We start from the raw sequence: 26,691 nt of genomic DNA, 5'->3' as shown, positions 1-26,691 counted from the left end.
CTTGAGTAGATGGGAATGGCTTTCTGGAGAAGTGCATTCTGAGCTGAGAGTTGAAGGTTTGGTTAGTTTTGAATGGTTTTCAAAGGTAAGAGAAGACATTCTAGTTAAGTCAACAAGATGGATATGAGCATGGTTTGTTCTTAGGACAAGGAGATTTGCCTGCTTTTAGTTGAAAGTGCATAACTAGGTGTCTTGAGCAATGAGATGTTTAAGTAGTTTGTGGCTAGCTTATGGAGGACCTGAGAGTTTAGATTTGATGCTATGAAAAAGATGAGCCATTGAAAGGCTTTTAATTGGACAGTCACACAATGAAAGATGGTTATTAGCAGTTTGCAGAAGAGATAAAAATAGACAAAGGATATAATTAGGTCCCCTGGCAGGTCATTGTTTTTGTTTACACCTGGATGATAAGGATCTGCACAAGGCTATTAGAGCGTGAATAGAAAGCAAGAAAGCGATATGAGAGGTAGAGTGACAGAATATGGAGGTTAATTCAATATTTGGAAAATGTGAGGGAGAGAGATTTGCTGTTTCCTTAGTAGTCTACAATTTATTATATTTTAGTCAATTAAGATGTATGAGATCCTGACGTGTAGAGAGCTTTGATAAGGTGTGTGTGTATTTATGTTGACTTCTGTCTATTTTGACTGTTTTTGGATGGTATAACTTTTAGGGATAATGCCGTTCTCTGTTCTCTCAAAAAATAGCAAGTGCACATTAGAAGTTACATTGCTCTCTGGACCCTCAGTAAATTTGTATTGAGTAGAGAGCTGTTCTCTTTTGCTCTAAGAACAAATTGATGTGAAGATATTCTAGTATCAAATGATTTAAGTTGTATTTTAAGCATATCTTTTCTTCCAGATTCCTTTACATTTTAGAAATGTCTTTGAAAAATTTTTCACTTCTGCAAGGCCAGTTTTCAGAACCCATATTTAATTTGAAGGCTACAGATGGAGGGCAGATGGCTGATTTTGGATTTGTTTTCAGAAGAAATTTTTAAAGAAGACTTTCGTTACAGGGGTTCTCTACTGTCATTAATCACTTAATTTAAGTTTTCCTAACCTTTTCATGACCAAGTCTAATTATTTCCTTTGGTCTTTTTCCTTAGTCCCAAATTGATTTTTTTTTTTAATTTTTAAATTTTATTTATTTATTTTTGTCTGCATTGGGTCTTCGTTGCTGCGTGCAGGCTTCCTCTAGCTGCAGCAAGCGGGGGCTACTCTTCGTTGTGGTGTGCGGGCCTTTCATCGTGGTGGCTTCTCTTGTTGCGGAGCACGGGCTCTAGGCGCACGGGCTTCAGTAGTTGCAGCACGCAGGCTCAGTAGTTGTGGCTCTCGGGCTCTAGAGTGCAGGCTCAGTAGTTGTGGCACAGGGGTTAGTTGCTCCATGGCATGTGGGATCTTCCCGGACCAGAGGTGGAACCCGTGTCCCCTGCATTAGCAGGCAGATTCTTAACCACTGTGCCACCAGGGAAGTCCCCTAAATTGATATTTTTAAAGAATCAATTCTATTCATTCTACTCTGTCAGTATTTCTCAAAATTAATTTTGATATATTGATTCAAAATTCATTAGTCACCTATCAGGGACTTATATGTCTTCAGCAAGAAATCCTTTGAAATTGTCGTGTAATTTAACCTGTGTTCTCATTTAATTTTAGGTTACTGAGCTTGAATGTGTTAGTAGTCAAGCAAATGCGGTGCATACCCATAAGACAGAATTAAATCAGACAATACAAGAATTGGAAGAGACGCTGAAAGTGAAGGAAGAGGTATTTGCTACTTCTCACTTGTCTGTAATCTCACTAAAATATGTGTACAAACATTACAGTCTATGTCAGATTTAAAGGTACTTTATGCAGTTAGGTCAGGTTGTGGGGTGTTTTTAGGATGAAATTTTTCTTGAGTGATATTAAGCTTGTTCATATTTTTCCCATCCCTGTGTCTGTTGTTATGAACTACAGTGAGGCAGTCAGACTGAGATACTGCCTCTTGCCTTCTGTATGAGAGTTGCATTCATACAATCAACAGAAAACCATTAGAAGTTAAATGAATTTTACAAGCTGTTCCTTTCTCTAGTTTCCAGTCAAAAGATTTAATATCCCAGGAAAGAATTATATCCACAAAGCTTGAAGCAACCTTAAAATGTTCAGACTGCTGTTTCTTAGCAGTGCTGTACCAAAGCAACCAAGCTGATTTGTTGCTTAAGATTAGCTGTACTAGACAACATACCCATAAAGATGAATTTACCCCTTGAAATCAGTATAAAGGAATGTTTTTTAAGTCATCTTTTTTCTACGGACTGGGACAATAATTTCAGGGAAAAATAAGGCCTTCTCTTTCCTTGATATAGTTAAAATATTGTTAAAGACATTGCTCTACTTTTTCTAGGAAATAGAAAGATTAAAACAAGAAATTGATAATGCCAGAGAACTACAAGAACAGAGAGACTCTTTGACTCAGAAACTACAGGTGAGCTATAATAAAATTTTTATTCATTTCTGCATAAATGAGAGTCATCAATCATTCTTTCACTTAGTAATGACTTTTTTTCTGCAACTCCATTTTGTAGGTTATTGGTCACTTCTCTTTTCCAGGACTTCTGATTCATGCCTGATCATTGATTTTTCAAATATTACTTGATAACTTCATCTACATAGCTTATCATCATAGACGGTCGTTTTATAAATTGTCTTTAGTAAATTATTTTAGAAATGTCTACTTTTTAACATAAAAAGTACTCTGAACTTGAAGAAAATTTCTCAAATGGATTATATTCAGTTTTGGAATTCTGCTCATTTTTTTTCACTCTGAACTAATGTATGAGTTACAGCAGTAGTTGTGCCCTAATGGAAATCAAGGTAGTGTTCTTCTTCTTTCTTTGCCCTAACTAATTTTACTCACTTTTCTCTGCATAAATAGTATGCTTCCTGACTCTAATTCACATATACATATCCTGTGTCGGTGGTAATCAGCCTTGGTTGGAGAAAATTTCTCAAAATTACAACCAAAATCTCCTGCTGCCAGCTCAGGCACTTTTCTTATACCCCATGTCCTCAAGAAGGGTTAGGACCACTTCAGGGTTTGGAGTAGTTATAAATGTATGTATAAAGTGATGAATTTGGGACAAAGGGTGATAAATGGGACCTGAAAGCCTAGGATTGGAAATAGTACCTAGATTATTATAAGAATGACCAACACTTATTGAGTGCTTACTATGTACCAGATACTGTGCTTTACTTATATTATACATTTAATCCATAGAACAGTCATATGAGGAAACTAAGGCTTGGATAAGTTAACTTGTCCAACCTACATTTAAATGAGCGCAAATTCTGTAACAGAGACCCTTCATAAAACAAACAGTTTCTTTATATGAAATGAGATATTTCCTTCTTTCTCTCCCATCACTGACTTTCAGCAGTCTACGAAAAATGAAGTTGCTTGTTTTGGTCTGCCCTATTAAACAGTGTTCCTATATTTAACCATTTGTGTAGATTAGTGGTTCTCAACTGGGGTTAGTTTTGTGCCCCAGGGGACATTCAGCAATGTGTGGAGACATTTTTGATTTTCTCAGCTAGGGTAATGGAATTGATATTTAGTAAATTGAAGCCAAGGTTGCTACTGAACATTGAATTATCCAGCCCAAAATTTCAAGAGTGCCAAAGTTGAGAAAACCTTGGTGTAGAATTAAAATATGAAGCATGTAATCAGTGCTGGAAGAAATGGGAGAAATGCAGGCTAGTTTTGTCTTTTGTTTTGGTTTGGCTCCCCTTGTTTAATTACTTGCTTTGATACAGGCAGTTGCTAAGCACTTACACATATTAGCTCTAACTCTCACAGTAACAGGTAGGGTATCCCCATTTTCAAAGAGAAGGCAGCAGTTTAGAGGTGTTAACAAGTTTAATTAAAGCACTTAGAAAGTAGTGAAGCCTAGATTTGTTTTGATTCTGAAATCTCTGTTCTTTCTGCATCACCACACTGTTTCAGCAGCCAAGCATCCAAGCCATCCCTAACAATTCTTGGGAAGTTTTTTTTCGGTTATGTATACATTTACATTGTCCCAGAGAACCAAGAAATGATTTATCCATATCAAACTTCTAAATGTATTTCATCATTGATTGAGCAGTAATTGAATTTTACAGCTGGCACCTAGAATTGTGACTATCAATTCTTACCTGTTCTTTCACTGAATATCAAAAATACTTATCAAGACAACCTACCTGGAATAGGACAGGGAAACTTCCAGAAAACCTAAGGGTGAATTCTAAAAGGCCAAGCCACAGAAATAACCTGTATTTTTCCAATTTGAAGAAAGTTCCTCCTTTATAGCCTGGCCCCTCCTACCTAAACATCTGCTTGTCAAAAGTTCCAACACTCTTGAACCTCCATTCATAAATTCAGTCCAAAAATTGGGATCATTAAATATTTGGAATGGTAGAGGAACTTTGAAATTGCAGTGTATGGATTTGGATTGTAGGTATGAATATGGATAAAAAATTTGTAGTTATGGGTAAATTAAAAATAGTATGATATGATTTTTCCAATTTGCAAGTGTTTTTTTCCCTCAAATGTCAATGTAACATATGCTCATTGTAAAAAATTTAGAAAAGTGTAATTTAGCAGGGAAAAAAACCCCATAATCCCATCATCCTAAGGCAAGTGTTTAGAATTTTATTCCCCCAATGTTTCTTTGGATAACTTTTTCTTTATGTGAGACATATAGATACCAATTTGTTGTCTTACTTTCCTAACTTAACATTATGTCATAAGCTGCATATGTCATATGGCTGTATAGTGTTCTCCTATATAGACGTACCATAATATTCTTCCAACATTCTTACAGGGGTGGTTATTTGTTTTCAGTGTTAGCTGTAATAAATAATGTCATAATGAATCTTTTTACATAATCCTTGCCTTTCTCATTATTTCTTTAAGATGAGCTTTTTAAGAAGAATTACTAGGTGTCAATGTTTTTAAATTACTTATGCTGAGAAATTGACGTCAGGAACAGCAGGATACCCTCTGGATATTGGTCTCCTCCCATCTTTGCTGTCTGATAAGGAACAAAGGGGTAGCTTACTATTTTTTTAGTATTATCATTTTTTTGATTACGAGTTTTCCATATGCTTATTGTCATCCTTCTGTATCTTGGAGACACCAAGTACATTTTCACCTTAGAGTACCTGGTGTATCCTTGCCTGGAGGTCTAAGCCCCCAGATCTTCAAATGCACTGGTTTCTAATGTAATTTAGGTCTTGGCTCACATGTTAATTTCTCTGATCTCCCAATTTAAGCACTACTTTGCAGGCCACCACGCCCCCTCCCCCAGTACTCTTTATAATATTACCATGTCTTATTTTCCTTGTAGCAGTTATCACCGTATGAAATGATCTTGTTTTTTTTTTTTAATTTTTAAATATTTATATATTTATTTATTTATGGCTGCTTTGGGTCATAGTTGTGGCATGCAGGATATTTCATTGCAGCATGTGGGCTTCTCTGTAGTTGTGGTGCGCGGGCTCCAGAGTGCGCAGGCTCAGTGGTTGCAGCGCACGGGCTCCAGAGCACGTGGGCTCTGTAGTTGTGGCACGTGGGCTCTCTAGTTGTGGTGCACAGGCTCAGTAGTTGCGGCATGTGGGATCTTAGTTTCCCAACCAGGGATCGAACCCGCATCCCCTACATTGGAAGGAGGATTCTCAACCACCAGGGAAGTCCCAATGATCTTGTTTTTTTAATTTATTTTTAAACTTTTTATTTTGAAGAAATTTCACACTTACAGAAAAGTTGCATGAATAAGACAAAGATTTTTCATGTACCTTTCACCCACATCCCCCAGATGTTAACATCTTTGCCATATTTGTTTTGTTTTATCATTATGGAACTCTCTCTGTATATATTCATATTTTTTTTCTAAACGTTTGAGAATAAGTTCCAAATATGCTATCCCTTTGCCTCTAAACACTTTAATGTGTATTTTCTTTTTTTTCATATTTAATTTTTTAATTAATTTTATTGGAGTATAGTTGATTTACAATGTTGTGTTAGTTTCTGCTGTACAGCAAAGTGAGTCAGTTACACATATACATATACACTCTTTTTTAGATTATTTTCCCATATAGGTCATGACAGAGTACTGAGTAGAGTTCCCTGTGCTATACAATAGGCTCTTATTATCTATTTTATATAGAGTAGTGTGTATATGTCAATCCCAGCCTCCCAATTTATTGCTCCCCTTTCCCCTTTGGTAACCATAAGTTTGTTTTCCACATCTGTGACTTTATTTCTGTTTTGTAAATAAGTTCATTTGTACCGTTTTTTTAGATTCCACATATAAGCGATATCATATGATATTTGTCTTTCTCTGTCTGACTTCACTCAGTATGACAATCTCTTCAATGTGTTTTTTCTAAGAGTAGAACAGTCTCTTAGATAACCATCAAAATCAAGAAATTATCTAAAGACTTTATCCAAATTCCCATAATTGTCCTAATAATCCTCTTTATAACAAAATTTTTAAAATTGTTTTTCTGGTCCAGGATTCATTCCAGGATCACAAGTTGCATCTAGTTGTCATGTCTATTTATTTTGTTGTTTAAGTTGTCCCAGATTTGGCAAGTGGGAACCTTTTTAATCCTGCTTCTGTGTCCTTTGGATGTGACCCTATCATTTTTTAAAGAACTTCATGTTTTAGCTCAACTAGATATTCCTAGTTGTATTTATCAGCTCCAGCCTTGAAATTAGCTATTTCTTCAAAGAAAAATTTTTTTTAGCGAAGTTTGGCATTTAGAAACCAAGTTCTGGGCACAAGATATACCTTTTGCTATTGAGATGTCATTGTTTCTAGGCTCTATTAATGATCAGAGCTAGAAGTACACACATAGCACATTATGTCCATTACAATAGCTATATTGAAAAAAACAAACCTGAAATCATACTCATACCTCCCACTGCAGTCCAGTACTATGGAGTTCATTTTAGCCTTCCCCATTTTCCTGTTAGTAACTCCTTTCCCCAATATTGTTATAAAGCAGAAACTAACACACCATTGTGAAGCAATTATACTCCAATAAAGATGTTAAATAAATAAATAAATAAATAAGTAAGTAAATAAGACACAAAAAAAGAAACCACAATATGTTTATTTGCTTGCTTAGTCCTTGAAAGCACAGAAAGTAGTTTCTAATTGATACCACTGCCAAAACAACAACGACAACAAAACTCTACTAACTAGAGATCAGTATTCTTTTTGTCCTTAGCCTGTGTTCAAAAGTTAGGTTAGTTCTTCCACTCCCCCTTTTCAATTGGTTAGTTATTCATTTGAAACACACTTATGTTCATTTGTATCTTATTATATTCCATTTTAGTTTCTTCTTCCCCATCCTTCTTTATTTCATATTTGTGTGCATTTACAGAGCGTATGAAACATTAACATGGTTCTAAAAATCAGAACTATTCAGGAAGATATCTTCAGGGACACGTCATCCTGTCCAATCCAGTCTACCCCCATTCTTGCCCCCCATTCCCAGCTGCCCCCTGTGGTAACTAATCTCATTAGTTTCTGGTTTAACCTTTCTGTGTTTCTTTTTACACAAATGAACAGATATGTCTCTTTCTTAATTTCCTCCCCTTTTTTTCCTATGCAAATGGTAACATACTCTAGATTACTCTTCCGCACTTTGCTTTTTTTTAATCTAAGGTATGTCCTGGAAATCACTCTATGTCCTGTCAGTTCATAGAGACCTTGTTCAGTCTTTTTTTTTGGCTGTATAGTACTTCATTTGCATGTGTGATAGTTTTTTCAACCACACTCCTTTATATGGGTATTTAGGTTGTTTCCAGTATTTTGCAGCAGTACTACAATGAGTAATCTTGCACATAGGTGTTTTGTTATTGTTGGAGGTGTATCTACAGGGTGAACTCTTAGAAGTGAGATTTCTAAGTGAGAAGATCATGTAGTCAAATTCCTCTCCATGATGGGTTGTGCCAGTTTTCCCTTGTATCATCAGTGTGAGAGAGTGCCTGTTTCTCCACAGCCTCACCAACAAAATGTGTTCTCGTGCTTTTTTAACTTGTGACAATGTATGATAGGTGAGAAATGATAGTTTTAATTTGTGTATCCCATATTATGAGTGAGATTAAACATCTTTCATAAGCTTAAAGGCCATTTTGGTATCTTTTTGTACCTATGTAGATTGTGTATTCTTGTTTTTGCCCTTTTTTGGTCCTTCTTCCACAAAATTTCAAGAGTTCTTTATATATCTGCAATTATATGTTACAAATATTTTCTCTCAGTTTGTCAATGTTTTTTGACTTTGCATAAGATGGTGGTGTTGTTTTATGTAGTAGTCAAATATATCATTCTTTTCTTTCATTGCTCTAGCTGTCAATCATAGTTAGATAGCTCTTTTCCAAACTCAAATCACTTAGGAATCCATCCATATTTCCCTTTAGTACTTCTGTGGTTTCATTTTTTCCATTTAGATCTCTGAGTCATTTGGGGTTTGTCCTTCTGTGTGTGGTGTGAGATATGGATCTAACTTTATCTTTTTCCAAATGTCTATCTAGTTATCACTACCATTTATTTAAAACTTTATCCTTTTTTCCAGAGATTTGAGATATTCAATTTCCATGTGTGTTTTGGTGTATATCTGGACTTCCTATTCTATTCTACTAGTCACTCTTATCTATTCCTAGTACCACACTGCTTTAATTGTAGAGGCTTTACAGTATGTTTTAATATCTGATAAGGCCAATCAGTCCTCATAGGCTTTCTTTTTCATTGTTTTTTAATATATTCTTACATGTTTATTTTTCCATACAAATTTTAGTATTAACGTTAGAACCAATTTTAGTATCAATGAAAAGTTCAGCTCTATAAAAAATTTCATGGGGATTGCTTAAAATTTATAATGCTAGTTTAGCAGAAGTGTGGTTTCCATCCTATCCAAGAATAAGGGATGTCTTCTTATTTGTTCACATCTACTTTTGTGTTTTTCGGGAGCATTTTAGGATTTTCATGCTGTGAATTTGGCATGTTTCTTGTTTATTTGTAAATATTTAATATTCTTTTTTCCTATTGAAAATGGAGTTTTCTCTACCATCGTATCTTTTAATTGATTATTGTTTATATATTGGGTTGGCCAAAAAGTTCATTCGGGTTTTTCCGTAAGATGTTACGGAAAACTGGAATGAGCTTTTTGGCCATCCCAATATACGAAAGCTGTTGAATTCTGTTTGCTAATTTTATATCCCTCTACCTTACTAAATTATTTCATTGTTTGAACTAGTTTTGTCATTTATTCCATTTATTCTCTAAGATTTCCTAGGTATACTAACATATGATCTGCAAATAGAAATAATTTTACTTCTTTTCTTCCAGTTCTTATGCCTCTGTTGATTTTTCCTGTTGAATTACACCTGTTAAAAATACAGGTACAGAGGCGTAGTCAAGGTGGCCTACCAGAAGGACGCGGAATTCGCGTCTCCTCACAACTAGGGCACCTACCAGGCACCAGTGGGGGACCACGGACACCTAAGGGGACAGGAGGAACCCCCAGCAACCGGCTTACAGGATCTTGGTTCCCAGGCCAGAGGTCGGGCCCAAGCTCCTGTGGTGGGAGCTCCAAGTCCAAACTGCTGAACTAACAGAGAACCTCAGACCCCGCGGAATATCAGTTGGAGTGAGGCCTCCTGGAGGTCCACATCTCAGCACCAAGACCCGGCTGTATCCAACTGACTGCAAACTCCAATGCTGGACATCTCAGGCCAAACAACCAGTAAGACAGGAATACAGCACCACCCATCAAAAAAAGAAACAAAAATGAAACGACAAAAAAAAATGTTACAGACGAAGGAGCAAGGTAAAAAACTACAAGACCAAATAAATGAAGACAAAATAGGCAACCTCCCTGAAAAAGAATTCAGAGTAATGATAGTAAAGATGATCCAGAATCTCGGAAACAGTATGGAAAAAATACAAGAAACATTTAACAAGGATCTAGAAGAACTAAAGAGCAAACAAACAGTGATGAACAACACAACTACTGAAATTAAAAATACTCTGGAAACAATCAATAACAGAATAACTAGGCAGAAGAACGGATAAGTGAGCTAGAAGATAAAATGGTGGAAATAACTGCCAGGGAGCAGAATAAAGAAAAAAGAATGAAAAGAATTGAGGACAGTCTCAGAGACCTCTGGGACAACATTAAACAAACCAACATTCGAATTATAGGGGTCCCAGAAGAAGAAGAGAAAAAGAAACGGTCTGGGAAAATATTTGAAGAGATTATAGTCAAAAACATCCCTAACATGGGAAAGGAAATAGCCACCCAAGTCCAGGAAGCACAGAAAGTACCATGCAGCATAAACCCAAAGACAAACACACCGAGACATATTAATCAAACTATCAAAAATTAAATACAAAGAAAAAATGTTAAAAGCAGCAAGGGAAAAACAACAAATAACATACAAGGGAATCCCCATAAGGTTAACAGCCGATCTTTCAACAGAAACTCTGCAAGCCAGAAGGGAGTGGCAGGACATATTTAAAGTGATGAAAGGGAAAACCCTACAACCAAGATTACTCTACCCAGCAAGGATCTCATTCAGATTCCACGGAGAAATTAAAACCTTTACAGATAAGCAAAAGCTGAGACAATTCAGCACCACCAAACCAGCCTTACAACAAATGCTAAAGGAACTTCTCTAGGCAGGAAACACAAGAGAAAGAAAAGACCTCCAATAACAAACCCAAAAAATTAAGAAAATGGTCATAGGAACATATATATTGATAACTACCTTAAGCATGAATGGATTAAATGCTCCAACCAAAAGACACAGGCTTGCTAAATGGATACAAAAACAAGACCCATACATATGCTGTCAAGAGACCCACTTCAGACCTAGGGACACATACAGACTGAAAGTGAGGGGATGGAAAAAGATATTCCATGCAAATGGAAATCAGAAGAAAGCTGAAGTAGCAATTCTCATATCAGACAAAATAGACTTTAAAATAAAGACTATTACAAGAGACAAAGAAGGACACTACATAATGATCAAGGGATCAATCCAAGAAGAAGGTATAACAGTTGTAAATATTTATGCACCCAACATAGGAGCACCTCAATACATAAGGCAAATGCTAACAGCCATAAAAGGGGAAATCAACAGTAACACAATCATAGTAGGGGACTTTAACACCCCACTTTCACCAATGGACAGATCATTCAAAATGAAAATAAATAAGGAAACACAAGCTTTAAATGACACATTAAACAAGATGGACTTAATTGATATTTATAGTACATCCCATCCCAAAACAACAGAATACACTTTCCTCTCAAGTGCTCATGGAACATTCTCCAGGATAGATCATATCTTGGGTCAGAAATCAAGCCGTGGTAAACTGAAGAAAGTTGAAATCGTGTCAAGTATCTTTTCCGACCAAAACGCTGTGAGACTAGATATCAATGAGAGGAAAACATCTGTAAAAAATACAAACACATAGAGGCTAAACAATACACTACTTAATAACCAAGAGATGACTGAGGAAATCAAAAAATTCGTAGAAAGAAATGACAATGAAAACACGATGACCCAAAACCTATGGGATGCAGCAAAAGCAGTTCTAAGAGGGAAGTTTATAGCAATACAATCCTACCTCAATAAACAAGAAACATCTCAAATAAACAACCTAACCTTACACCTAAAGCAATTAGAGAAAGAACAAAAAAACCCCAGAGTTAGGAGAAGGAAAGAAATCATAAAGATCAGATCAGAAACAAATGAAAAAGAAATGAAGGAAATGATAGCAAAGATCAATAAAACTAAAAGCTGTTTCTTTGAGAAGATAAACAAAATTGATAAACCATTAGCCAGACTGATCAAGAAAAAAAGGGAGAAGACTCAAATCAATAGAATTAGAAATGAAAAAGGAGAAGTAACAACTGACACTGCAGAAATAGAAAGGATCATGAGAGATTACTACAAGCAACTCTATGCCAATAAAATGGACAACCTGGAAGAAATGGACACATTCTTAGAAAAGCACAGTCTTACGAGACTGAACCAGGAAGAAATAGAAAATATGAACAGACCAATCACAAGCACTGAAATTGAAACTGTCATTAAAAATCTTCTAACAAACAAAAGCCCAGGACCTGATGGCTTCACAGGCAAATTCTATCAAATGTTTTGAGAAGGGCTAACACTTATCCTTCTCAAACTCTTCCAAAATATAGCAGAGGGAGGAACACTCCCAAACTCATTCTACAAGGCCACTATCACCCTGATACCAAAACCAGAAAAAGATGTCACAAAGAAAGGAAACTACAGGCCAGTATCACTGATGAACATAGATGCAGAAATCCTCAACAAAATACTAGCAAACAGAATCCAACAGTATATTAACAGGATCATACACCACGATCAAGTGGGGTTTATCCCAGGAATGCAAGGATTCTTCAATATATGCAAATCAATCAATGTGATACACCATATTAACAAATTGAAGGATAAAAACCATATGATCATCTCAATAGATGCAGGAAAAGCTTTTGACAAAATTCAACACCCATTTATGATAAAAACTCTCCAAAAAGTAGGCATAGAGGGAACCTACCTCAACATAATAAAGGCTATATATGACAAACCCACAGCCAACATCGTTCTTAGTGGTGAAAAACTGAAAGCATTTACACTAAGTTCAGGAACAAGACAACATTGTCGACACTCACCACTATTATTCAACATAGTTTTGGAATTATCAGCCACAGCAATCAGAGAAGGAAAAGAAATAAAAGGAATCCAATTCGGAAAAGAAGTAAAATTGTCACTGTTTGCAGATGACATGATACTATACATAGAGAATCCTAACGATGCTACTAGAAAACTACTAGAGCTAATCAGTGAATTTGGTAAAGTAGCAGGATACAAGATTAATGCACAGAAATCTCTTGCATTCCTATACACTATTGATGAAAAATCTGAAAGAGAAATTAAGGAAACACTCCCATTTACCATTGCAACAAAGAGAATAAAATACCTAGGAATAAACCTACCTAAGGAGACAAAAGACCTGTATGCAGAAAACTTATTATAAGACACTGATGAAGGAAATTAAAGATGATACAAACAGGTGGAGAGATATAGTATGTTCTTGGATTGGAAGAATCAGCATTGTGAACATTGTGAAAATGACTATACTACCCAAAGCAATCTACAGATTCAATGCAATTCCTATCAAGCTCCCACTGGCATTTTTCACAGAACTAGAACAAAAAATTTCACAATTTGTATGGAAACACAAAAGACCCCGAATAGCCAAAGCAATCTTGAGAAAGAAAAATGGAGCTGGAGGAATGAGGCTCCCTGACTTCAGACTATACTACAAAGCTACAGTAATCAAGACAGTATGGTACTGGCACAGGAACAGAAATATAGATCAATGGAACAGGATAGAAAGCCCAGAGATAAACCCACGCACATATGGTCACCTTATCTTTGATAAAGGAGGCAAGAATATACAGTGGAGAAATGACAGCCTCTTCAATAAGTGGTGCTGGGCAAACTGGACAGCTACATGTAAAAGAATGAAATTAGAACACTCCCTAACACCATACACAAAAATAAACTCAGAATGGATTAAAGACCTAAATGTAAGGCCAGACACCATCAAACTCTTAGAGGAAAACATAGGCAGAACACTCTATGACATAAATCACAGCAAGATCCTTTTTGACCCAGCTCCTAGAGAAATGGAAATAAAAACAAAAATAAACAAATGGGATCTAATGAAACTTAAAAGCTTTTGCACAGCAAAGGAAACCATAAACAAGACGAAAAGACAACCCTCAGAATGGGAGAAAATATTTGCAAATGAAGCAACTGACAAAGGATTAATCTCTAAAATTTACAAGCAGCTCATGCAGCTCAATATTAAAAAAACAACCAACCCAATCCAAAAATGGGAAGAAGACCTAAATAGACATTTCTCCAAAGAAGATATACAGATTGCCAACAGACACATGAAAGAATGCTCAACATCATTAATCATTAGAGAAATGCAAATCAAAACTACAGTGAGATATCATCTCACACTGGTCAAAATGGCCATCATCAAAAAATCTACAAACAATAAATGCTGGAGAGGGTGTGGAGAAAAGGGAACGCTCTTGCACTGTTGGTGGGAATGTAAATTGATACAGCCACTATGGAGAACAGTATGGAGGTTCCTTATAAAACTAAAAATAGAACTACCATATGACCCAGCAATCCCACTACTGGGTATATACCCTGAGAAAACCATAATTCAAAAAGAGTCATGTACCAAAATGTTTATTGCAGCTCTATTTACAATAGCCAGGACATGGAAGCAACCAAAGTGTCCATCGACAGATGAATGGATAAAGAAGATGTGGCACATATCTACAATGGACTATTACTCAGCCATAAAAAGGAACGAAACTGAGTTATTTGTAGTGAGGTGGATGGACCTAGAGACTGTCATACAGAGTGAAGTAAGTCAGAAAGAGAAAAACAAATACCCTATGCTAACACATATATATGGAATCTAAAAAAAAAAAAAGAAAAGGTCATGAAGAACCTAGGGGCAAGATGGGAATAAAGACGCAGACCTGCTAGAGAATGGACTTGAGGATACGGGGAGGGGGAAGGGTAAGCTGGGACAAAGTGAGAGAGTGGCATGGACATATATACACTACCAAACGTAAAATAGATAGCTAGTGGGAAGCAGCCGCATAACACAGGGAGATCAGCTCGGTGCTTTGTGACCACCTAGAGGGGTGGGATAGGGAGGGAGGGAGATGCAAGAGGGAAGAGATTTGGGGACATATGTATATGTATAACTGATTCACTTTGTTATAAAGCAGAAACTTACATACCATTGTAAAGCAATTATACTCCAATAAAGATGTTTTAAAAAAAAAAACCTAAATGTAAGGCCAGACACTATAAAACTCTTAGAGGAAAACATAGGCAGAACACTCTATGATGTAAATCACATCAAGATCCTTTTTGACCCACCTCCTAGAGAAATGGAAATAAAAACAAAAATAAAAAATGGGACCTAATGAAACTTAAAAGCTTTTGCACAGCAACAGAAACCATAAACAAGACAAAAAGACAACCCTCAGAATGGGAGAAAATATTTGCAAATGAAGCAACTGACTAAGGATTAATCTCCAGAATATACAAGCAGCTCATGAAGCTCAATATCAGAAAAGCAAACAACCCAATCCAAAAATGGGCAGAAGACCTAAATAAGCACTTCTCCAAAGAAGATATACAGATTGCCTACAAACACATGAAAAGATGCTCAACATCACTAATCATTAGAGAAATGAAAATCAAAACTACAATGAGGTATCACCTCACACCAGTCAGAACAGTCATCATCAAAAAATCTACAAACAATAAATGCCGGAGAGGGTGTGGAGAATATAGGGAACCCTCTTGCACTGTTGGTGGGAATGTAAATTGATACAGCTGCTATGGAGAACAGTATGGCAGTTCCTTAAAAAACTAAAAGTAGAACTACGGTACGACCCTGCAATCCCACTACTGGGCAGATACCCTGAGAAAACCATAATTCAAAAAGAGTCATGTGGGCTTCCCTGGTGGTGCAGTGGTTGAGAATCTGCCTGCCAATGCAGGGGACATGGGTTCGAGCCCTGGTCTGGGAAGATCCCAAATGCCGCGGAGCAACTAGGCCCGTGAGCCACAATTACTGAGCCTGCGCGTCTGGAGCCTGTGCTCCACAACAAGAGAGGCCGCGACAGTGAGAGGCCCGTGCACCGCGATGAAGAGTGGCCCCCGCTTGCCGCAACTGGAGAAAGCCCTTGCACAGAAAGGAAGACCCAACACAGCCAAAAATAAATAAATAAAGAATTAAAAAAAAAAAAAAGGTCATATACCACAATGTTCATTGCAGCTCTATTTACAATAGCCAGGACATGGAAGCAACCTAAGTATCCACCGACAGATGAATGGATAAAGAAGATATGGCACATATATAGAATGGAATATTACTCAGCCATAAAAAGAATCAAAATTGAGTTATTTGTAGTGAGGTGGAGGGACCTAGAGTCTGTCATACAGAGTGAAGTAAATCAGAAAGAGAAAAACAAATACCGTATGCTAACATATATATATGGAATCTAAAAAGAAATGGTTCTGATGAACCTAGGGGCAGGACAGGAATAAAGACACAGACATAGAGAATGGACTTGAGTACACCAGGAGGGGGAAGGGTAAGCTGGGACGAAGTGAGAGAGTGACATGGACATATATATACTACCAAATGTAAAACAGATAGCTAGTGGGAAGCAGCTGCATAGCACAGGGAGATCAGCTCGGTGCTTTGCAACCACCTAGAGGGGTGGGATAAGGAGGGTGGGAGGGAGATGCAAGAGGGAGGGGATATGGGGATATACGTATGCATATAGCTGATTCACTTTGTTTTACAGCAGAAACTAACACAACAGTGTGAAGCAATTATACTTCAATAAAGATGTTAAAAAAAAAAAAGACCTCATGCACTGAGGAGTAAACAAACAAAAAATACAGGTACAGTGTTAAACAGTAGTGGAGGTGACAGACTTATCTTGTTCCTCATCTTTGTGGAAATGCCTCTAATATTTTTCCATTAATTGAAATGCTGGCTTTACCACTAAAATATACGTATCTTACCATATTATGAGAGTGGCTTATTCCTATTTTCTTGAGTGTTTTTACCACGAATGAGTGAATTTTGTTAATAGCTTTTTTAGTATCTATCGAGATCATCATAGTTTTTCTCCCCAGATCCATTAATATGGTTTATTTTATTAATGGATTTTCTAAAAGTGAACCATGTTGCATTCCTAGAATAAATACCACTTAGCTGTGGTGTATCATTTTATTAATGTGGTACCAGATTTTTGTTCCCTATTATTTACAGTTTTTACGTGATATTCATTTGTAATATTGGTCTGTAACTTTCTTCCTTTTTCAGTTGGGGGCTGATTTATAAGATTTAGGTATCAAGGCTATACTAGCTTCATAAGATAATTTGGAAGATTTTGTTTATTTTCTATGCTCTGGAATAATTTATGTCATATTGGAACTGTCTAGTCTTTGAAAGTTTAATAGAACTTCCCCTTGAAACCATCTGGGCCTGTTGCTTTTTATGGAGTAATTCCTTGATTACTCTCTATTTCTTCTGCAGATATTGGGCTGTTTAAGCTTTACTCTGGGTTTTCAAATATTCGGTGGGAACTCTTATAATTTCTTATTTTATATAGTTGTTTTTTTTCCTTTTCTTTCTTAAGTAATGGTATGTCTATTTTAAGTTTTTTGCAAAAGGAGATTTTGACTTATTAATCAGTGTTATTACTCTTTTTCTGTCCTCTACCTAATGAATTTTTACTTTTATCTTTATTTCTGCCTTATGCTTTGTTTTGGTTTACTTTTTTATTCTTTTTCTAGCATTTTGAGAAGGGAATTTAATTCCTTTATTTTCATTTTTATTTATTTGTGTTTAAGGCTATAGATTTTCCTCTGGTCATTGCTTTAATGTGTCCCATAGATTCTGACAGTGTTTCCATTATCATTATTTCTTGAAATTCTGTAATTTTGGTTTTATTTCCCTTTCACACTAGAAGTGTTTAAAAGAACATGTTTTAATTTGCTCTTGGAAGGGCCTTTTAGTTTTATGATTTAGTTACTTATTTCTAGTTTTACTGCATTGTGATCACAAGAGTTTGTTTATGTAATTTCTCCTTTGCATAATTTACCAATTTTTTGTGTAATCTAGCATATGATCAATTTTGTGAATGCTCTTTATTGATTTTGTAGTTTAAGCCTTCTATATCTTACCTTTTTTGTTGTTGTTCCTCTTGATCTGTCCTATATTGAGAGTGGAATATTAAAAGCTCTTATCAGTGTATTTTTTTCTATGTCTCCTTACAGCTCCTGTAGTTTCTACTTTATAAAGGTGGCTACTGTGTTTCTTGGTACATAAACATAATTGTTATATCTTCATTGTGTGTTGTCACTTTTAGCATTAAAGGTGTCTTTCTTCGCCACTTTTTCTACCAGTATTACAACCCCTGCCTGGTATACCTTTGCCCATATCATAATTTTTGGACTTTCTAAATGAATTTCCCAGTAGAAGGACCATTTATTTTATGATTAGCTATCCCCAAAGTCCCTTTCTCTTCTTTTTACTCTCAGAAGTATGCCTTTCCAAGGTTGCTTTCTCGAGTGTCCTGTACACTGTGAATTCGCTTCTTGTAGGCCGCTCTGGTCTACCAGGACTTTTTGTTTTCCACCAGTATTTTGGCACTTTCAGTGGTCTTTCTCTTTCTTTGGATTATTAGAGTTCAGTCTTAGGCCTTTCATTCTCCTCTTCCTTCTTCTGTACATTTCCCCACAGCCCTGCCTTGCCCTCTGTGAAGAGAGTAAGAACTTGAGAAATATCTTTGCTAGAAGCTGGTGCTTATATCTCCTAATTATAGGTAACTTGAAGTTTGTATTGTTCTCTTTCTTCTAGTTGAAGTTGTGGAATTCGTGTCATTTTATTTGTTCTTATTATTGGTTTACACAGTTTGGAAAGATGGTTGAAAGATTTCAATGTACACAGTGATTTCCTTAGTTACACAGACGTCTGTTCTGTTGACTTCTTTGTTACCAGTATCTTCCTTCTAGAATGCATGCTCCATCAAAACAGGGCCCGTCTTTGTTTATTTTCTACTTTATCTTCAGTGCCTAGTATGTAGAAGACAGTAATAATTGTTGAAGAACTTCTTTTACCCATTTTTCTGTTGAATTATTAATACTTGTTTTGATGATTTATGTCATGTTATATATGAAGGTTAATAATCTAATAGAACAATAATATATCTTACTTTTAAGAGTTTAAGGTGTGAATCAGATATCAATAAAGACAATTTTTTGTAGCTTTTATTTAGATTAAATGATGCAAGATTTAAATTTATAACCTGACCTGGTCCCATTGATGGTGGTAATAATTGTTTACATTTTTTTAATCACTGTAGTGTTGTAGACTCCATATCTAACAAATACAGAGCATTTGTATTTATATACTTTCAGTTACTGCCTTTTAAAGCACTCAAAAGGGATTTAGCAAATTCTGGCCTTAGTGCTTTATCTTGGTGCCCCTGGCATATGCTCACATATCGGTAAAGGAGAAGGGGAAATACTAGCACAAAAATGATAATAAGCAGAAGAATGAGTTGGGAGGAAGAATAAAAGTCAAGAAGAAGGGATGGAAAATATAGACAGAAGGCAGAAAACTGGGACATGCCACCAATCAGGTTGCTTCATACTGATCCTGGGTTGTCTGTTCTTCCTCTGGGATCTTATTCTCTGCCTCAGAATAGACCAGCACCAACAGCATTGTACTGGATCCCTTTTGTTACGGGCCTAGTGAAATTCCTCCATCAGAGAAATGGCTTAGAGCACGAGACTCCTGGAGAGAACAGCTCAATTTTAATAGCTGAGGGAATTTGGTGTTTTGCTTGCTTCCACTGAAAATGGTTGGATGTTTCATTGATTGGCAAGGAGAACAAGGAAGCCTTTCATTTTTAAGGACGGCTTTAGAGGGCAAACTGGGCGGTGCCTGGTGAAGTGGGTGTTTTCTAGTGAATGACATTTGGTCTATTTTTACAGTTGGAAACATTCTACAGTACTCTTAAGCTTATTGTTTAAGCAGGCAAGAGAGCATGCTGTGCAATCATGAGTGGAATTTTTACATTTGATCCCAGGGTCTGTTTTCTCCCCCATAGTTTAGAGCCTCCATGAACTTGGCTTCTGAATTTATAAATATTTTATTGGTTTCAGAATCTGCTCTCAGTTTACTTATCTTCACCTTGTAGATTATTCAAAGGAAAAAGATTAGAAACATACCTGGTTAACATCTAACAGTAAATACTTTAAGATTAGATTGGAATTCCCTAAATTCTTTCTTTATAAGTCATTATAACTGCTTTCTTCCTTTTTTTGTATTTTCCCAGGCTCTTCGACTCATCTGTGGTGTCCTTTTGCTTGAGCTTTGCTCTTAAACATGTGAATATTTCTTTGTGTTGAGAATGCTAAATCAATGGTTACTTTCTTATATGTATTCAAGTCAATTTTCCAATTATTTTTCTCAAAAGTTTAATTTTGCTGATATTATAGGACAAATACATTTTGGAAAGAAGTGCTCATAATGCCAACAACCAGAACTGTTTCCTATTTTCTGTGTGTACTTTAATTCCCATTGTTTGTCCTCATGCATACAAATTTTTGCCTTGTTGCAGTGTGCTGCTTCATGTTCTGTTATTTTCATTTAACATTTACCAGATTGCCTTTCAATAGTTTTTTTTAAAAAATCTACTGTCCTTCAGATATAATATATAGTAACTTCTAAATAATTTTTAAGTATGCCAGATTTTATTCTGTTTAAAAAGTTAAAAATGTTTTTGTTGTCATGAACTTTTACTTCCCTTTTGTCATTTTTTTCTTTCCTTAATCTGCAGTATATTGGAATTGTTAGTTGTATAATTCTCTTATATGTACAGTTATTATATATCTTCACTACAGTTTTTAGCAGGTGAGCTACATTCTCTACCATATGCATTCATTTGATATTGAGGCGAAACAAAGAATAATTAACATATTCGGAGGATCCTAAAACCTTATTTGAGTCATTTTTCTTCTCTAAGTCTTTCTCCAAAATTTCCAATAAGGAGAAAAAATTAATTTCTCTCTTTTTCTCTGCCTGCTTTCATCTGAGATTGCTAACAATTGTGCCAGAGGGAAAGGACGTGGGCAGAAATAGAAAAGAGATGCAGATAATCCACAAAATGGGTCTTCATCCGATCTCAGTATTTGAAGTGCCTAGACTAGTGTTGCCTGGCACAAAGCAAGCAGTCAGGAAATTTGTGTTGGGGGGACAGATGTATTCATGAACAAGCCAATCAATAAAACCACGTGGATTTCTCAGATGGCAAAATCTAAAAACCTCCTTAAATTGCATTGAGACTCAGAAAGTCATCCTAATTATCAAGCTGCATTAACTACCACAATATTAGTCATAACAAAAGTTATATTGTTTGTTAAGTCTTAAACTGACACACATATATATATCACACTTCTGTTTCTAAAGGAAGTAGAAATTCGGAACAAAGACCTGGAAGGACAACTGTCTGACTTGGAGCAACGTCTGGAGAAAAGTCAGAATGAACAAGAAGCTTTTCGCAATAACCTGAAGACACTGTTAGAAATTCTTGATGGAAAAATCTTTGAACTAACAGAATTACGAGATAACTTGGCCAAGCTACTAGAACGCAGCTAAGGAAAGTTAAATTTCAGTGCCAATTGATTAAAAAATATACTGTCTCTCTTCATAGGACTGTTTGGGCTCTGCATCAAGATTGCACAAAAAATTTGAATATCCCTTGTCCAGGAGGAGGATCTTTTGAAAATTGGAATTGTATATTTCAGTGTAAATTTTAGAGTTCAGCTTGTAGCTAGTTGGGGAAAAAGAGATGAAAAACTTGAACTACAGATTACCTCCATGTATATTATTGGCCATAGTTAACTAGAAAGTTATAAACAGACACTTAATGCAATCTTTTTTTCTGATATTAGCCAATGGGAGAATTAACAAATGTCTGGGTCACATCCCCTTTTTGTGTTCAACACAGTGAAGGTTATCTGCTTTTTAAATTAATTTATTTATGATATCTAAAGCTGTGTTTTGTGCAAAAACTTAGTGATGAAAGCCCTGTCTTTTGTTGTAATCTGAATAATTTCTCAGGATATTTTTGCACTGCTGGCAGCAGTGCCATTACCAATTAATTCTTGCCAGGAGTGAGAGTGAGCTGCATCTTTAATTGAAACATACTTACTATAACTGGGTGTATAGAGTTCTTCCCTTTTTTTATACTGGAAGATATTTCACTCTGGTGACCACTCTGGTACACTCTGGTGTTCTCTAATCTTGTCTGCTGTATAGTTTACTTTTCCATATTGATTCCATGTATTTATGAGAAGATACTGTCTCCCATTTTATTACACATTTTAAAGCCAACTAATGAAGGCAGCTGAGTCCCTCCAAAATCTTTCTTTTTAAATTTCTAATAAATTTGACACACAGTACTGAAATACAGCAGCCCGTCCCTGGCGGTCTGGTCTAGCAATGTTAAGTATATTTACAGAATATGCAGTTACATTTATTTATATATTTTGCAAGAAATCTTTTCTGAATGATTAATGCATTTCAATTTACAAATAATAATGGTTGTTGGGAAACTGTTTATTATAGATCATTTTAAGGTGTATAGCTATTTTAAAGGCGATCCATTTCCATCAAGCAGCCAATCAGAGGACTATTGGGATTGGAGCCGTGTACTCTGTCTGGGTCTTCACATCAACCACGTCTCTAGTCAATCCTCACAAGGCAATATTCTAAACTGTTAACTAGGCATTTCAAAACAGGAATTCAATTCAGCGGGCTCTTCTCAGTGAACAGGATTTAATGTTGTTTTGAGGTAATTTTAAAGGACTTTTAGCAAACATGCATTTCTTTATATATTTCTTTTAAGAAACTGTTTTAAAAGTAAGTCAAGTGCTGTCTAGTCTGCTTTGGAGTAGGAACTGCATCAGAGTCCATATATTCTTGCTGTCCAATGCTTGTGATGTTGAGGAGGGTTCTTATTTAAAGTGTATGCTTGAGTATCTGACTCCATGGAGTTTACAAACGCACTGACTTTTTGTCTGTACCCCAAAACAGTTGAATTGTTAAGTACAGAATTAAGATGGTTAATCAATCTGTAACCATTTTTTCACTCACAAACAGCTAATCAACACTAGACAATTTTGTTTTATATATGTATGTGTATGTATGTAAATACATACATATTAATTTATATTAGAGTGAAAAATAAATGGTTTGTTTCTAAAGTTAGTTTCTAAAGTGAGTTTTCAGGTGTCTCTGAAAAGTTTATATCAGACACTTAATCATCTTGTATTATATGTGCTATAATATCATGTAAGTTACCTCCATCTATTTTAGGGTATTTTCCTCACCTGTTTATAATAGGGAGGATAATTTAGGTACACAAGCTCAGAGCTATTTCTCTGATAAATCAGGTAATAAAATTTATTTGATTGATGGAATTTTGAAGTAGATGTGATTTTATCCATCAGTTTCTGAGTAACAGAGCACCAGATTTTAATTTGAATAGGGGATTTAACACTAGGGATCAGGAAATTTGTTTATGAAGAGTTAAAAATTCAAAAAAAAAAAAAAGGGTAAGCTGTTGAAATGGTAAGTGAATTATTTTAATGATGTAATAAGATATTTTTAAATTTTGACATAGTTGTCATTTAATGGGAAAATAACTCACCAAAATGTCTCCACTTGAATTGTATTGATATATGAGACATCTGTAATTCAATATATACATATACTCATATGTATATACAGAAAATTATTTTTAATATTTTCCTATGGACATGAAATCTAAAATTGGAAATTTTGTGAGTTTTTTCCTTTCCAATAGAGTCTAATTTTTTCTTTTTTTAGTGATTAAACAATTTCTTGAGGGCTGCACCTTTAAATTCCCAGATTGTCATTAGACGTGTACAGTATATGGGATAAGGTGGACACAAGTGCACATATAAATAACATTTTCTTATTAAGACTATTTTAAACATTCATTTACAGTAGGAGAGTATCTAGAAATCATCATCTACAAGTCATAATTAGGTTGTGTGCCTACTGTAGTTTTCTTCATTTCTGTATTATATAAATAAAAGTTTGCATATTAAAATTTGATTTTTCCCAGAGACAAGTATTATATAATGTATATTTAGATCAAACTGTGGTAATATATTTATCAGAAAATACTGTTGGGGACTATAGCCTGAACATGTGGACTTGAAGTGACACAGAAAAGGAGAGCAGAGATTGATCCCATTTGTGTGTAAGTTATTATATGATAACTATGAATTCTTGTACAAAAAAAAATTGAAAAAAAGAAAAACAAAAATACAGTTTTTATTTTGAAATACATTTGTTGTTCTCTGGAGAATGTATCTTTTTTTCCTTCAGTCTTTTACAGATACTTTTTAAAAAGCATTTAAGTGATGGCAGCATTTACTTAAATCTTACAGGTGCTACTGGATTTTGCATTAGTGTGTTATGTTGTGAAATCCTAACTTTGACATAAAAGGTTTTATAAGTATTTCCCTGCCTGGAAAATTAGTTTTTGTTTCTCCTCTCTCTCTCTTTCTCTCTGTCTTTTTTTTCTCCCCCTTTCTTTCTGCAGATTAAAAAAAGTTCATGAAGTTGCATCCCTCTTGTCCCTAATAGAAGAACTCCAGCACCACCATAGATTTAAAGTTTTGCTGTCATTGAACTGTTGGGAAGCAGTTAGAGGGAAAATTTACACCTTTTTTTCAAGTGGAACTAAGAGAGACACTCAGTTAAACCACCACCACCTTTTAAAACTCATTTCTTTGCCTTGTTAAAATTAAATGTATTCTTTCACATGTGTGCTCCGGCCTCCCATGTTTTTACTTAACTCTGGAGTATGCAGCTCAGCTGCTGTCTCCTTGCAGACCTGATTTTCTGTCAGCTCTGGAATGTGAGGCAGGCCGTTTGGGAAAATGTGTTTGGTGGCAGTGGTTTCTTGTTTTGTTTTTTAAAGAAATCCTTTTGTTTATTTGATATCAAATGATTTTAACATCCTGATACTCAGTGCTTAAAGCCATGAAATAGTCTTCATTGAACTTTTTTCTTCTGGATATTTAACATTGTTCCTTTATCATTCATGAAGTCAATTAATTTATATAAATCTTAAAGAGGAAAACTTTCAGGTAAGAAGTAGTTGAGAATGACACATTTTTAAAAAATTTCTCAAGTAGGATACTATGCTATAATAAGTATTTGTTGAGAAGATAATTTTCATGTGAGAAAATATTGTAAAAATTACTAGAAAAGGATCATTTTATAATGGAAACAGATGTATCATTCACCTTACTCTAAATTGTGAAAGTGTATTTTTAACTAATATTCATGTTAAATTGGACCTTAAATTTTTATGGCAGTTTTTCTCTATGGGAAACCAATATATAGGTGTCACACAAATAAGCATAGCTAATGAATTAAAAGAAATGAATGTTTTTCTCTTTTTGTTTATATATTGATATTACCTAGTAAAGTAGCTACAAGTTGCTAACAATTTTATCCAAGGAAAAAATCAGCACTACACTGCCAAGTGATTTCTGCTTAGTATATTAGATAAAAAAGAATTGAGTTATTTTTACCAAAAACAGGTGACCCAGGGAGAGAAATTGCATCTAGAATAGGGGACAGGCCATAAGCTCCCAACAGATTTCTAGTCAATTCGTTGATCTCTTTAAGTACGCTTTTTATCTTGTAGATTAAAGGACACGTTCCAAAGGCTACCAGAAGTGTATGTGGGTAAGGAGAGGATATTTTTTGTGAAAACAAAGCCAGCAAAAAGAGTAGGAGCATGATGACTTCAGCTTTTATCTAAGACACATCAGGGTAGCCAGAGTCACATGAAGTTCTATTTCCTACCTTGCTGCTGCTTTTAACTAAACAAGTTGGGACTGCCCTAGTGAATTTCAAAGGCTTTCAGAAGATCCTGTCATTATTGCCTGTCAGGATTTATAACCTAATATAAGACACCTAACATTCAGACCTCACCATTCCATGGGATTCTGACCTACTTTTGTCAATTATTTTCACGTCAGATCTACCCAGGGACAGAAATGTTACTCTCTTTTCTCCTAATAAAACCAAATTAAGATGACAGTGGGTGCCCCCAAAAATTAAGCCCATTTCTGTAATATAGAAAAATTTCTTTTGTGGGTATTTTTTCTAACTACATTCATGATTTTATCTTGTTATCCGTGTTTTATAACTATGTTACTATATATGCATATATATGTATATATATCTAGTAAGTCATATCTATATGACTTGTGTATATGACTTATTTGATTGTTATACCTTAAGTGGAATGACTGTTTCAGAAAACAGGGCTAGAAAGCAGACGTACTTGAAGTAAATGCTTTCCCAACAACTTCAGTATAAAATGGAATAGAAATGGGTGTTTGTTGAATATCTGCTATGTGACAGGCACTGTACTAACTGTTTGACATTTCATTTCTACGTATAGGGTCCCTGCCAGGGGTTTTCCTTTGGAGGGGGGATGAGGGAAAAAGGCTCAGATGATGCACCTGCTATGTTCCCACAGCAGTCAGTCTGGTCATCCAGCCCACTGTCAGAAGGTGGAGATCTTACTCATGTTGCTGGTACCGTTTTTCCCTTGAGCTTGCCTGTCTGCAATACCTCTGTTAGGACACTTCTTAACTATATATTTCATATTTGCTCTTCTTGAACTTCTTCATTCAGCTTCCTTTGATGTTTACAATGCTTGTCATCATTCAGTTGCAAGTCATACTTTGTTTGCAGGTGTTATATTCATGCAATATGTTTTACTCCCCAATTTTTTTAAACTTACAGGCTTCAGATAATCCAAAGAAAGTAAGTTTCATATGCAGAATTTCAGTCTATAAAATTTAAGTAGCAAACTGTTTATAAAGGCCTTGGGAAGACAGTTTATCTCTTAAGTTCCCTAATGAAGT

General features: G+C 35.4%; 1 protein-coding gene across 3 annotated transcripts in view; it reads left to right on the top strand.

Moving 5' to 3' along the window:
- HOMER1 (homer scaffold protein 1) overlaps positions 1–24,259 on the top strand; it is a 125,753-nt gene extending 101,494 nt beyond the window's left edge. For 2 of the 3 annotated variants that reach the window (XM_082378363.1, XM_082378365.1), the window contains exons 7-9: positions 1,659–1,769; positions 2,389–2,469; positions 21,173–24,259. In XM_082378363.1, the coding sequence (XP_082234489.1) occupies positions 1,659–1,769; positions 2,389–2,469; positions 21,173–21,361 (381 nt within the window). In that variant the 3' untranslated portion in view covers positions 21,362–24,259. The other variant, XM_082378364.1, reaches the window with a different exon arrangement.
- Positions 24,260–26,691: the final 2,432 nt, after the last annotated feature.

This window comes from Balaenoptera borealis (assembly GCF_965194805.1).
Source record: "Balaenoptera borealis genome assembly, chromosome: 2".
In the NCBI taxonomy this organism is placed as follows: Eukaryota; Metazoa; Chordata; class Mammalia; order Artiodactyla; family Balaenopteridae; genus Balaenoptera; species Balaenoptera borealis.
This window is presented reverse-complemented; position numbering and strand designations above follow the sequence as displayed.